At 42.9% G+C, this 12,483-nt stretch overlaps 1 protein-coding gene across 1 annotated transcript in view; it reads left to right on the forward strand.

The window, feature by feature from the left end:
- Window positions 1–7,446: 7,446 nt before the first annotated feature.
- Window positions 7,447–12,483, forward strand: part of EIF4E (eukaryotic translation initiation factor 4E) — a 50,444-nt gene continuing 45,407 nt past the window's right edge. The window contains exon 1 of the mRNA XM_032135342.3: window positions 7,447–8,347. Coding sequence (XP_031991233.1) covers window positions 8,330–8,347 — 18 coding nt within the window. The 5' untranslated portion in view covers window positions 7,447–8,329. The remainder of the gene's footprint in view (window positions 8,348–12,483) is intronic.

Here is a 12,483-nt window from a genome sequence, read left to right on the forward strand (position 1 = left end):
GCGGTTCCGCGAGATTTTTCAAATTGTCCTAAATCTCCAAAAAAATTTGCAATATATTTATATTTAAAAAGTCCATGTGTAAATGTACCCACATAGTTCAAACACGTGTTGTTCAAGGGTCAACCGTATATAACAGTCTCCTATTAATGTTGCTTAAAAGACGTTTAAGGAATTTTGGACCTTCCATTTTTTTTGCTTTTCATGTATTACCTGAACCCTGTATATCCTCACTTAAACAGGAAGGCTAGGATAGTACTTCAGGCTCTGGGTATCAATGTCAAGTCAAACCTGAGTCCGGCAGTATTAGAACTGCTTGGGTGTTCCCCTTTACAAAGTATACAGTTGCACAAGTAAACAGCCATAGATCATTTTGGGGGAAGAACTGGGGAATCATTAACCCCATTGCTTGCCACAGTTCCTTTCTCCTGGCACCTAACTTCTTCAGTCAATGGATTTTGGGTCTAAAAATTGGCTCAGGTCCAGGAACTTGGCAGGAGATTGTGATGTTTCATTGGTACAACTGCCTATGGCCTCCTTATCATCCATCATTTATTTTTATTTTTTTTAGAGGGTGGGGCTTACCATGTTGTCCAGGTTGGTGGGCTCAGGCAATCCTCCTGCCTTGGCCTCCCAAAGTGCTGGGATTACAGGCGTGAGCCACTGGGCCCGGCCAACAATACATTCTTTTAATTCCTTTAACACCCAACACTGATAAGTTGGCTGTGAAATCTCATGCCGATACCACACTTTTGGAGAGCAACATGAATTCCATTATGTATAAACAGTCAAAACTATGTATCCTATAAACTAATTCTATTGATGAAAAATTATCCTGAGGAAATCATCTAAATAGGAAAACACATTTCTCATAAATGTATGCATTAGAACATTATAATAATATAAGACTGGAAATTACCTGAATATGTAACCATTTGGAACTGATTAAGGGAACTGTGATATATCCACTCAGTAGAATATTCTGAAGCCACTAATGTTACCAATGATGTGATGCACCAGGAAGAATACAATATTATTTTTGTAGTATTTCTGTCAAAATGATTGAAGAAACTGGCAAAATATGAATATTGATTTTATGATTTTTATTTTAGATAAAACTACTATTATATTTCATGATTTCATTATTTGTATTATGGTGCTGTAAGAAAACGTCTTTATTCATAGGAGGAACATGCTGAAGTATTTAGAGGTAAAGGATCATCATGCCTGCAACTTCCTCTCAAATGGTTCAGAAGTAATGAGATTAAGAGAGGCAATGCAACAAATTAATAATTGGTGAATTTAGAAGGGCTTAGAAGAAGAGTTACTATTACAAGTATTCTGTAAGTTTAAAATTTTTCCAGAAAAAAAAGTTTAAAAACTGTTATCCCATCTATAGGCAATGTCCAAAATGTTTGCAATAAGATGTCATGTGGAAAAAATGGAGAATTCAAAATTGTTTGTGCAGGCTGGGGGTGACTCATACATATAATCTCAGAGTTTTAGGAGGCCAAAGCTGGAGGATCACTTGAGCCCAGGAGTTCGAGACTAGCCTGGGCAACATAACAAGATCTTTTCTCTACAAAAAATAAAAAAATGAGCTGGGCATGGTGGCACATATTTGTAGTCCTAGCCATCATTCAGGAGGCTGAGGTGGGAGGATCGCTTGAGCCCCACAGTTAGAGGCTGCAGTAAGCCAGGATTGTGCCACTGCACTCCAGCCTAGTAGTACAGGAAGACCCCGTCTCTAAACAAACAAACAAAAACTCTTTGCACCCTATAATTGTAAAAGCATAAAATGTTGGCACATGGATATATTAGAATAGCAGAAGAGGTTTCCCTTAAAAAATTTTTTTCTTTACTTTTTCTTTTTCTTGATTTTCTTTTAAAAATCAAGGTGCCTTATTAGCCAGTAGGTAGTGCCTCAGTCTCATAAAAATCACCAAGGAGAGAGTAAACAAAAAACTAACTAGAATAATAAAATAATTTTTAAAATTCCATTTCTGCCCCAATCTTTTAATTTTCAAAATTCCTTGGTCACATTTGAGTACATCCCATGTTTTTAAGCAATGTCCTGAGTAGGTAATGGGAATTGGTGTCTCTCAAACTGTAAAATTAAAATAAGGGTTCACAGTGGCTCAGGCCTGTAATCCCAGCACTTTGGGAGGCCGAGGTGGGCAGATCACGAAGTCAGGAGTTCAAGACCAGGCTGGCCATCTCTACTAAAAATACAAAAATTAGCAGGGCGTAGTGGCAGGTGCCTGTAGTCCCACAGTCCCAGCTACTCGGGAGGCTGAGGCAGGAGAATTTCTTGAACCAAGGAGGTGGAGGTTGCAGTGAGCCGAGACTGCACCACCGCACTCCAGCCTAGGTGACAGAGTGACACTCCATCTCAAAAAAAAAGAAAAAAGTGTTTAAAGACAGATGAAAGAAGCACTAATCATTAATGCAGGTCAAATACTTCAGTGAGCAAGTTTCAGTAGTTTATAACAATTACAAATAAACCTGTTAAATTTTTCTGGACAATGCTAGTATCTGGATTTTACAAAAATAAGTAAATTTATTATTGATGGCAACTAAATGATATTTGTAGTGTTTTTATCATTCAATAGATTCTATCCACTCACTATACTTTTCTGGGTTGTCCTACAGCAAGTACATGTTTTTAATGGTGTCTGTCTTTTGTGCAATTCCTATAAGTTTGCTATTAAAATACATGAAGGCTGAGCATGACGGCTCACACCTGTAATCCCAGCACTTTTAGGGGCTGAGGAAGGAGAATCACTAGAGGCCAGGAGTTGACACCAGCCTGGACAATATAGCAAGCCCTCGTCTCTACAAAAACAATTTAAAAATTAGACAGGTGTGGTGGCATGTGCCTTGTATCCCCAGCTACTTGGAAAGCTGAGGTGGGAGGATCTTTTGAGCCAAAGAGTCCAGTGCTGCTGTGAGCTATGATCATGCTACTGCATTTCAACCTGGGTGACAGAGCAAAACCCCATTTAAACTCTATTTTAAAAGAGTTCCTAATTCACAGGTCTCCAGTGATATAGTTGGAGTACAAAGAGAGGCTCATGGCAATTCCTGGGGAAGGATGGTCAGTTACCCAGACAATACCTGTAGTATAGCATGTCCTCAGAGAATCATCACAGTCTCAGGACTCAGAGAAAATCCAGTCCAGAGGGGGTTCTTTCCCTTAGCCAAACTCATAGAGGGTAATTCTAACAAGCCAACAAACCAGAAAACCGAATACCATTTTTAAAATGGACTCTGAGCAATGTAACTATTGTGGTCTGGATATTAGTGTTTTCTGATCAGCCCTAAATGTAAATCAATATGGGAAGATATGTTTATCATATGGCTGCTTGATGAATCTGGAAGTCAAACAAGGTGAATTAGTTGTACGGTTTGTGTCCTCAAGCAACCAACCCCAACAAAGGCCAATGGACCAGAGATTAGTATTTTTGTGCCAAGGCACCCTGTCCCTGGGACAATGCTGGAGATGAATTACCAAATATTGTCATTCTAGGTTGTTCTTTTATAGATGTCAAGCAGCCAACTCCCACCTATTAACATATTTCTTTCTTTGAGACACGGTCTTGCTTTCTCACCCAGGCTGGAGTGCAGTGGCACGATCATAGCTCATTGCAACTTTGATCTCCTGGGGTGGAGCAATCCTCCCATCTCAGCCTCCCAGGTAACTAGCACTATAGACATATGCCACCATGCCTGGCTAATTGCTTTTTATTTTTTGTAGAGATGATGTCTCACTACGTTGCCCAGGCTCATCCTGAACTACTGGCTTCAAGCTATCCTCCAGCCTCGGCCTCCCAAAGTGCTGGCATCACAGGTGTGAGACACCACACCCAGCCTTGAGTTATTTTTAAAGACTATCGATTTATCCCATATATTTTATTTTTTCAGAATTTCAGTTTTATAAGATAAATTCATTTTGATAAGTATCTTGTTGTTGGCTCAACATGCTACCTACATAAATTTTTCACATACTTTGTAGATTATTTCTATTTCAATGATCTTTCTTATTATACGGTCCAATTACCATCTAGTTAATAATATACAGTGGTTAAGAGCTCCAACGATGGAATTGTGTTTTTGTGAAAGTTATTTAAGTTTTTTAAGCTTCAGTTTCCTTATCTGAAAAATAAGTGTATCTACCTCAAAATATTGTTTTGAAGATACAATGAGGTACTATAAGTGCATATAAATGACTTAACATAGCAACTAGCATATAGTAATTTTCCTATTCGTTCATTAGTTCTGAGACTAGACTTTAAAAAAAATTACATTTGGCCAGGTGCCTGGTAGCTCACGCCTGTAATCCCAGCACTTTGGGAGGCCGAGGCGGGTGGATCACCTGAGGTCAGGAGTTCGAGACCAGCCTGGCCAACATAGAGAAACCCTGTCTCTACTAAAAATACAAAAGTTAGCCAGGTGTGGTGGCACGCACCTGTAGCCCCAGCTATTTGGGAGGCTGAGGCAGGAGGATTGCTTGAACCCAGGAGGCAGAGGTTGCAGTGAGCCAAGATCGTGCCACTGTACTCCAGCCTGGGCAACAGAGTGAGACTCCATCTCAGGGGAAAAAAAAATTACATTTGAGTTTTCCCCAAATATTTGATAGCAATCTATCTACAAATCATCAATGAGCTAATATTTTAGTAGTAGAGGCAATCAACAACTAATTAAATAATGTTTAACAGCAACTTTAGAGTTAGGGTTATGAAGTGGCCTAAAGAAAACCAAAGCAGAGTGGGGGGGATACAGAGTAATGGAAACAGTAATTTAGATAGGATGGTCAAGGAAGCCCTCCTTCAGGAGATCACATTGGAACAGAGGCCTGGATGAAATGAGGGAAGGAAGTATGTGATTCTCTCATTCATTATGTGAATGTGTGCTGGTTATGGTGCTTGTTAACTGCATCCTTTCGGTTCTTAGTCACACCTCTTTATATGGGTACTGAACTATTTATATTTCTATGACTTAGTACGCCAACCAGATTTTACAGTCGGGGAAGAAAGTGCCTGTACTTCCTGTGTCCTTTAAATATCCTCCACTGGTTACATAGTTCCCATTACTAACTTAGTACTTGTTGGATGGTTTCTATTCAGTTCTGTAAATGAACTTGGAATTACAAGTCCTTTGAAGAGCAATAAAGAATAATAGAGAATAGATAGAGAAATAAAACATAAAATTTCAGCTCTATATATTTAAGATTGGCAAAAACAAAACAAAACAACCACTTACACACATACATAAAAACCTAATCGTTAAATCTTTGACATGGTAGAATCTCAAATAGGCAAAGACACACTAATGGTCATAAAACACATGCAACAAAGTATATACAAAAATGGAGATTTTCCTGAAACTCTGTGCTTGAAAAAAACAAAGAAAAATTGTTAAAAACTATTTAAAAAATGGAAAGAAACTAAACCATAAAGAATAGAGCATCTATAAGTATTGTAAAAGTATGAGTCTTGGTTGACAAGAGGGAATTTTTTGATTAACAGAAAATTTAATAAAAATGGAAACTGTTGTTTAAAAAAAGTTTTAAGAACATCACTGGCTTTCAGTCCTATAGGTATTTCCTTGCCAATCTCATTGATTTTTTGCTGTTATATAACAGCTTCATGAAAATAGGACATCTGGCCAGGAATGGTGGCTCATGCCTGCAATCCCAGCACTTTGGGAGGCCCAGGTACGGGGATCGCTTGAGCCCAGGAGTTCGAGACCAGCCTGGGGAACATAGCTAGACACTCCTGTCTCTGCAAAATATTAAAAAATTAGCTAGGCATGGTGGCCCATGCCTGTAGTCCTAGCTACTTGGGAAGCTAAGGTGGGAGGATCCCTTGAACCCAGAAGGTCAAGGCTGCAGTAAGCTATAATCATGCCACTGCACTCCAGCCTGGGTAACAGAGTAACACCCTGAAAAGAAAGAAAGGAAGGAAGGAAAGAAGGAAGGAAGAGAGAGAGAGAGAGAAAGAGAGAGAGAGAGAGAAGGGGAGGGGAGGAGGGGGAGGGGAGGAGGGGGGAGGGGAAGGGAGCAGAAGGGAGGGGAAGGGTGGGGAAGGGTGGGGAAGGGAGGGGAAGGGAAGGGAAGGGGAAAAATAGGACATCTATGCTGTCTTTTTCTCTTCAAAGAAGGTAACCTGACAGGACTTCTAACCAGCAGAAAATAACAATGCGATCAACAGAATTATTTTGGATAGTCTAAGTAACAGTAGATAGTCTCTGTAATTAGAAATCCACTTATCTGTTTATTATTATTATTTTTTTTTTTGGAAATGGAGTCTCGCTGTGTCACCCAGACTGGAGTGCAGTGGTGGGATCTCGGCTCACTGCAACCTCCGCCTCCCAGGTTTAAGCGATTCTCCTGCCTCAGCCTTCTGAGTAGCTGAGATTACAGGCAGGTGCCACCATGCCTGGCTAATTTTTGTATTTTTAGTAGAGACAGGATTTCACCATGTTGGTCAGGCTGGTCTCGAACTATTGACCTCAGGTGATCCGCCTGCCTTGGCCTCCAAAAGTGCTGGGATTACAGGCGTGAGCCACTGCACCTGGCCTGTTAATTCTATCTACTTTAAAACCTAGTAGAGCTAAGCCTACTAGACAAAAGCTTTCATTCATCACTTCTGATATTCAGGTAAACCAAAACATATGAACAGGCAATGGCTTTGAGTTCTCATACAGCCTCAATTAGGTGTTAGTCAAGTCAAGCATCCATTATGTACTCAATAATAGGTATGACACAGCTCTGGACCTCATTAACACTATAAACACACAGGCACAGGCAGCCTGCATACACTCCTTTTCCTGGTGTCAACATTATTTAAAAGCATGGGAAATAGTAATGAGACAGTGTCTTCTTCATTAGAACCTTAGGAATCTACTAGATTTCTTCATCTCTATTTGTTGTTATTAGTAGCCAAACTGTGCAAAAAACACGGTCTTGAGAAATGATAGCACAGTATCTTAGAGGGAAAGGAAATGTAGGATGCCAGTGTGGGGACAAATTTCTGATTGCCAGTGATTGTTGTGAGCATAACAATAATTTCATGAACATTAAAGCCTCTATTGAGGGCAGCTGCAGTTGTAAAGGAAAAAAAAATGGTCCCGAACATTTAAAACTACACTGGTGTACATCATAATCAAACAAAGTAAACAGAAAAAAATTTAAACTTTGCTAAAAAAAAAAAAGGCAGAAGAAGTTGATCTTTAGGAAGGCACGCAGTTGCTTATTATGAATCATTTCTAGGGTCCGATGCATTTTCAAAGCCGGTTACAGTCATTACAAAGCACATCCTTGTGAGGTAAGTGTATCATCACCCTTTGGTTCATAAATAAAAAAGCTGAAACGCCGAGCGATTAAGTCACTCGCCTAAGGAGAATGAGTCAACGTCAAGAGTCATAGTTGACCCGGCCTAACGACTCCAGACCATCAGTCCAGGGCTTAGTCAGCGGGGCCCGGAGTGGCTTCCCCGGCTGGCACCTGGACTTAGGCTATTTCCGTGCACGTAAAAGCAGAATATTGGAACGGTTGCACAGAACTTCCAAATAATTTTTACCGCCACGCAAGACTTAGCCCTGAGGTCTTAATCTCAGGATTTGGGACAGTAAAAGCTGTCGTCCCTCCCCCTCGTCCAGCCGGTGGCAAGCGGGTACTGCGGGCGGTTCCGTCCGTCCCCTTTCGCAGAAATGGCAACAAATGACCACCAGCATTAGCTGAGCCAGGGGACGTGGGAGGGTTGATTGCCTAAACGACTCTGCATCGCCGCCTCTTTTTGAAACTAAGAGAAAATGGTGGGAGATCAAAAGAAAACTAAATAAACACACAGGCAACTTGTCCTGGGACCTCAACTAAGCAAATGAAGCCTTATTGTGTGTGCTGAGCCTGTAGTTCCCAACCTTCCGGGGAAGATGGGAGGACAGGGCGACAAAGGGCACAGTAGGCTCGCCTGGCAGTAAGTGTGACCGCAGCTATCTAGGCGGAAGACCAGAGGACTGAAACCACCCTCCACCAAGCGAGTGTCCGCCGCGTTGAGAACCGCGCACCCTACCCATCGGCCACGTGACCAGTCCTTTTTAAAAAAAAATTTCTTTGCCTTAAAAAAAAAAAGAAAAAAAAGGGTGGGGGAGAGACTCCACTTCCCAGAAGCCTCTCGTTACCCACGCAGCCGCAGTCTTGCGCAGGCGCTGCCAGGGCCAAACGGACACATCCGTCACGTGGCCAGTAGCTGGCCAATCCGGTTTGAATCTCATTTTTTTCCTCTTACCCCCCCCTTCTGGAGCGGTTGTGCGATCAGATCGATCTAAGATGGCGACTGTCGAACCGGTGAGTATTGCCTTTGGCCCCCACCCCCACGGGTCCCCGCGCTCCGTCTCCCTTCTGACTGGGGACTCCCCGGGACGGCGTTCCCGGCGCGCACTGTACCCCTTGCCGCCCCCTCCCCCTCATATTGGACCTGACCTCCCGCGGACAAGTGGGGACGTCCCGGAGGCTGGCCGAGGCGGCGTGTAGCGCACACTTTCTGGTGGGGGCCCGAGAACTGGGGGAGCGGTGTGGGGGAGGGGCGGCGTGGCGCCTCCTGCGGAACCGCGAGGTGTCTACAGGGTGGAGGGTAGCTGGGGTTCTGGGCTAGGTGTGTGGGGATGGTGTCGTCGTGATAGGAAGGCGCAGGGCCGGCTCCCAGCGAGCACTGGGATCCGCAGGCAGGGTGGGCGGCGAGCCGGCCTGGAGTGAGATGGAGGAGGGAGCCCTGGGGCAGCCTTTCCCTTCTTGCAGAGTCCCAACCCCAGGGCTCGGGTGCGGGGCGCGCGCACGTCTTCCTTGGACCGGTGGACTGGGGAGCTGGTGGGCGAGTGTTGCCGGAGGGTGGGTTAGGCGGGAGTGGTGCCGCGGCACGCGCGGAGGAGCTTCGACCTCGCTTAGGGGAGTTGAGACGGGCGAGCGCCTGTTAATCCGGCGCGCGGGAGAGTTGCTGGTGTTTGCGCCAGGGGAGGCGAGAAAGGTTTGGGGTGGGAATGAACACTCGTGTGTCACGGTGAAGCTCTCCAAGTAGAATGAGAGATGGTGGTGGTGAGAAGGGGTATCACATTGTCCTCGCCCCTCCATGCTTGGGACTGGGCTGTCATGGAGGAGAGAAGGGGGAGGAGCGAGGCCTACAGATCGCTGTAGCCGGTCGGCTTGCCGGCCGGACCTGCTGCATTTCACACGCGCCCGTCTTCCATTCATTCATGCTTTCCGCGCAGTGCGCACGCCTCAGAGAATGCGAATGGGTCTCGATCCCTCTGTTCTTCCAGTCTTTATCACCTGGAAGATTTCTGAGACGCAGTTTATTGGAAATAGAAACTTTTAAATTTACTTTTCCATTTGACTTTTTTTTTCTCTTTATCTATGCTACAGACTTTCATTTCAATTTAGGCACCATTTTAAACTTAACTGAAGCAAGCTAGTCCCAGGGTAGGTTTGTAGTTAATCTTTAAGCAGAGGGTATATTTTTCATAATTTGGGTTTGCCAGGACTGGCTCACTAAAACTTCTGGGCCCTGTTGCCTTTTTAGAGATGACACAGCTAAGTGAAGATATCTTGTGTGCATAATGGAGTTTATTAGCAATCAGAAGACCTTTCACACTCTGGAACCAGCTCTAGACCTTGGTTGCCAGATACTTTTGTGTCTCTTTTCATGGTAGCTCGTGGTTTTGCAAATGGTTTACCAGTTTGCTTTGACTTTTAAAAAGACTTTTTTTTTTTTTTTGAGATGGAGTCTTGCTCTGTCGCCCAGGCCGGAGTGCAGTGGCGTGATCTTGGCTCACTGCAACCTCCGCCTCCCAGGTTCAAGCGATTCTCCTGCTTCAGCCTCCTCAGTAGCTGGGATTACAGGTGCGCACCACCGTGCCCTGCTAATCTTTGTATTTTTAGTAGAGACGAGGTTTCACCATGCTGGCCAGGCTGGTCTGAAACTCCTGACCTCAAGTGATCCTCCCGCCTCAGCCTCCCAAATTGCTGGGATTATAGGCATGAGCCACCGCACCCGGCACTTTTAAAGACTTTTATAAAACTATTTCAAAAACTCTTACAGACTACACAAAGGCTTATTTTTCATTGCGTTGATGTAAACTATCCTTACCTTGTCAGAATTCAAGGCAGCTTCTCTGCTTGCTTACTTGTTTTTTTATTGGCACCAGTTTTCATTTATGTTCCTGGGAATTAAATTGACTGAAAAACTCATAAGTTGTTGCTACAGCTAACTGACTTTAGGACATTAATGTTATATAACACTAATGAAGGATAAGTATGTAAAATATACATTTTAAACCCCTTTGACAGGTTCTGATGTCCACTTTTGTCTAGATCTGTTCCTACCCCACTTATACTAGTGTCAGTAAAAAGCATTACATCTGGTAATAGGGGCAAGGCTACAGGACTGTAAACTATAAAACAATAAGGAATTCTGTGAGGTTTCTGTCACATTTAGGTCCCTTGAGTTTTGCAGTTTATGCAGTTTTGTTTCAGCAGCACAGAACAGAACTGCAAAGTGATGAAGAACTATATTTTGAGTTAGTAAATATTAATAGCTCCTGATATATCCAGGGTGTTGTACCAAGTGTTCTTTAGGATACAAAGTTATACAATATGTGACTTGTTGAATGTAAACCCTTAAGGAACTTAATTCCTAGGGATGTGGTGGGTGATACAGTATTTGTTCTGGTGCAGACTTTGGGAGACTTGGATGTTATGTTTAGATATGGGGAGTAGGGGAACCTAAAAACAAAGTGTGTGAAGGTGGAAACTAAAGTATTTTGAGAATATATGTAAAATAGTATCGAAGTGTTTAGTTTTAGTGAGAAATGAATTTTTTTTCGATACTGACTTTCACTCTTGTTGCCCAGGCTGGAGTGCAATGGCGCGATCTTGACTCACCGCAACCTCCGCCTCCTGGGTTCAAGCGATTCTCTTGCCTCAGCCTCCCGAGTGGCTGGGACTACAGGCATGTGCCACCACGCCAGGCTAATTTTGTACTTTTAGTAGAGATGGGGTTTCTCCATGTTGGTCAGGCTGGTCTTCAACTCCCAACCTCAGGTGATCCGCCTGTCTTGGCCTCCCAAAGTGCTGGGATTACAGGTGTGAGCCACCGCACCCGGCCTGAAAATTTTTAGTACTTTTAATATACCCTTGTGCACAGGCTAGTTATGTAGAATTATTTTTGACAGTTTTAAATAGTTGGATTTTGTGTGTAGGGGGTGTAGGATCTTGCTCTGTTGCTGGGGCTGGAGTGCAGTGGTGCGATCATAGCTCACTGCAGCCTCAAACTCCTGGGCTCAAGAGATGCTCCCATCTCAGCCTCTGGTGTAGCAAGCACTACAGGCGCGGGCCACCACGCCCAGATAATTTTTAAACTTTTTGTAGAGGTGGAATCGCGCGATGGTTACCCAGGCTGGTCTCAAACTCCTGGACTCAAGTGGTCCTCCCACCTTGGCCTCTCAATATGTTGGGTTGCAGGCGTGAGCCACCGAGCCTGGCCTGGATTTTTTTTTGAAGCAACTGATTAGAATTGGATCGTACTTGAGATACCCCTGCTGAAGGCTGCAAAAGTCATGTTTTTTCTTACTTCAGCTAGTTTGTGAGCTTCCATAATGGTTTTCTGCTGTGCATTATCATAAACACTTAAAAAAAGCCATGGGCTTTTCCTGCTTATCCCATCATTCATAGGTATCTGGATGATTTTTGTCTATGGACATTACATAAAGTATCATTTTCAGTTTGATATTATTGTGTGGTTTTCTCTTTGTATGAGTTGAGTTACATGAAGATGTGGCCCACAAATATTAAATTTGTTGAGGAGCTTGAAAGGGAAAATTAAGGGAAACATTTTACCTCTTAACGGATAATTTGGCAAAAATTTGAACATTAGGGCAAACAGTACTCTGATGTTACTCTATTGGCATTTGAATTGTGGCTGGGTCAAAATTAGGTTTGATATTAGTCTGTGAAAATGGCAAGGCCGTCTTACCTCCAGTGGGTCGTGTTTCTTTGTAGCTTTATCTTCATTCTACATCCTTCATTATTAGAATTAAAAAAGTTTTTTTGACTTGTAGTTCCTTTTGAGGTAAGAGATAAATTTTGGTTTCTTTAGCTTAACTGAAAGTATATAATTTTACTTGTTTTTACATTGTAGCTCTTGAATTTTTTAAAACCACACTAATTTCATAAGTGAATCAACTTGGACAGTCAGCTGATTTAATGCTTCCTTTTTTATACTTTGGAAACGTGCTCTGTACTACACAGCTTATTAATAAGAGTAATTAAAGCTTAAATACATATTGACAAATCTGTTGTGCTATATACTTCATATTAATGAACAATTGAACGCCAACCAGACTGTGCAAATTAGCGGGCTTTTTGCTTAATGAAAGAACCCACTATATCAGAGTTCCTCGATAATTCACGTAAATTTGGCTCTGGTGTTC

The sequence above is a fragment of the Hylobates moloch genome, unplaced genomic scaffold, assembly GCF_009828535.3.
Source record: "Hylobates moloch isolate HMO894 unplaced genomic scaffold, HMol_V3 SCAFFOLD_2, whole genome shotgun sequence".
NCBI classification, from domain to species: Eukaryota; Metazoa; Chordata; class Mammalia; order Primates; family Hylobatidae; genus Hylobates; species Hylobates moloch.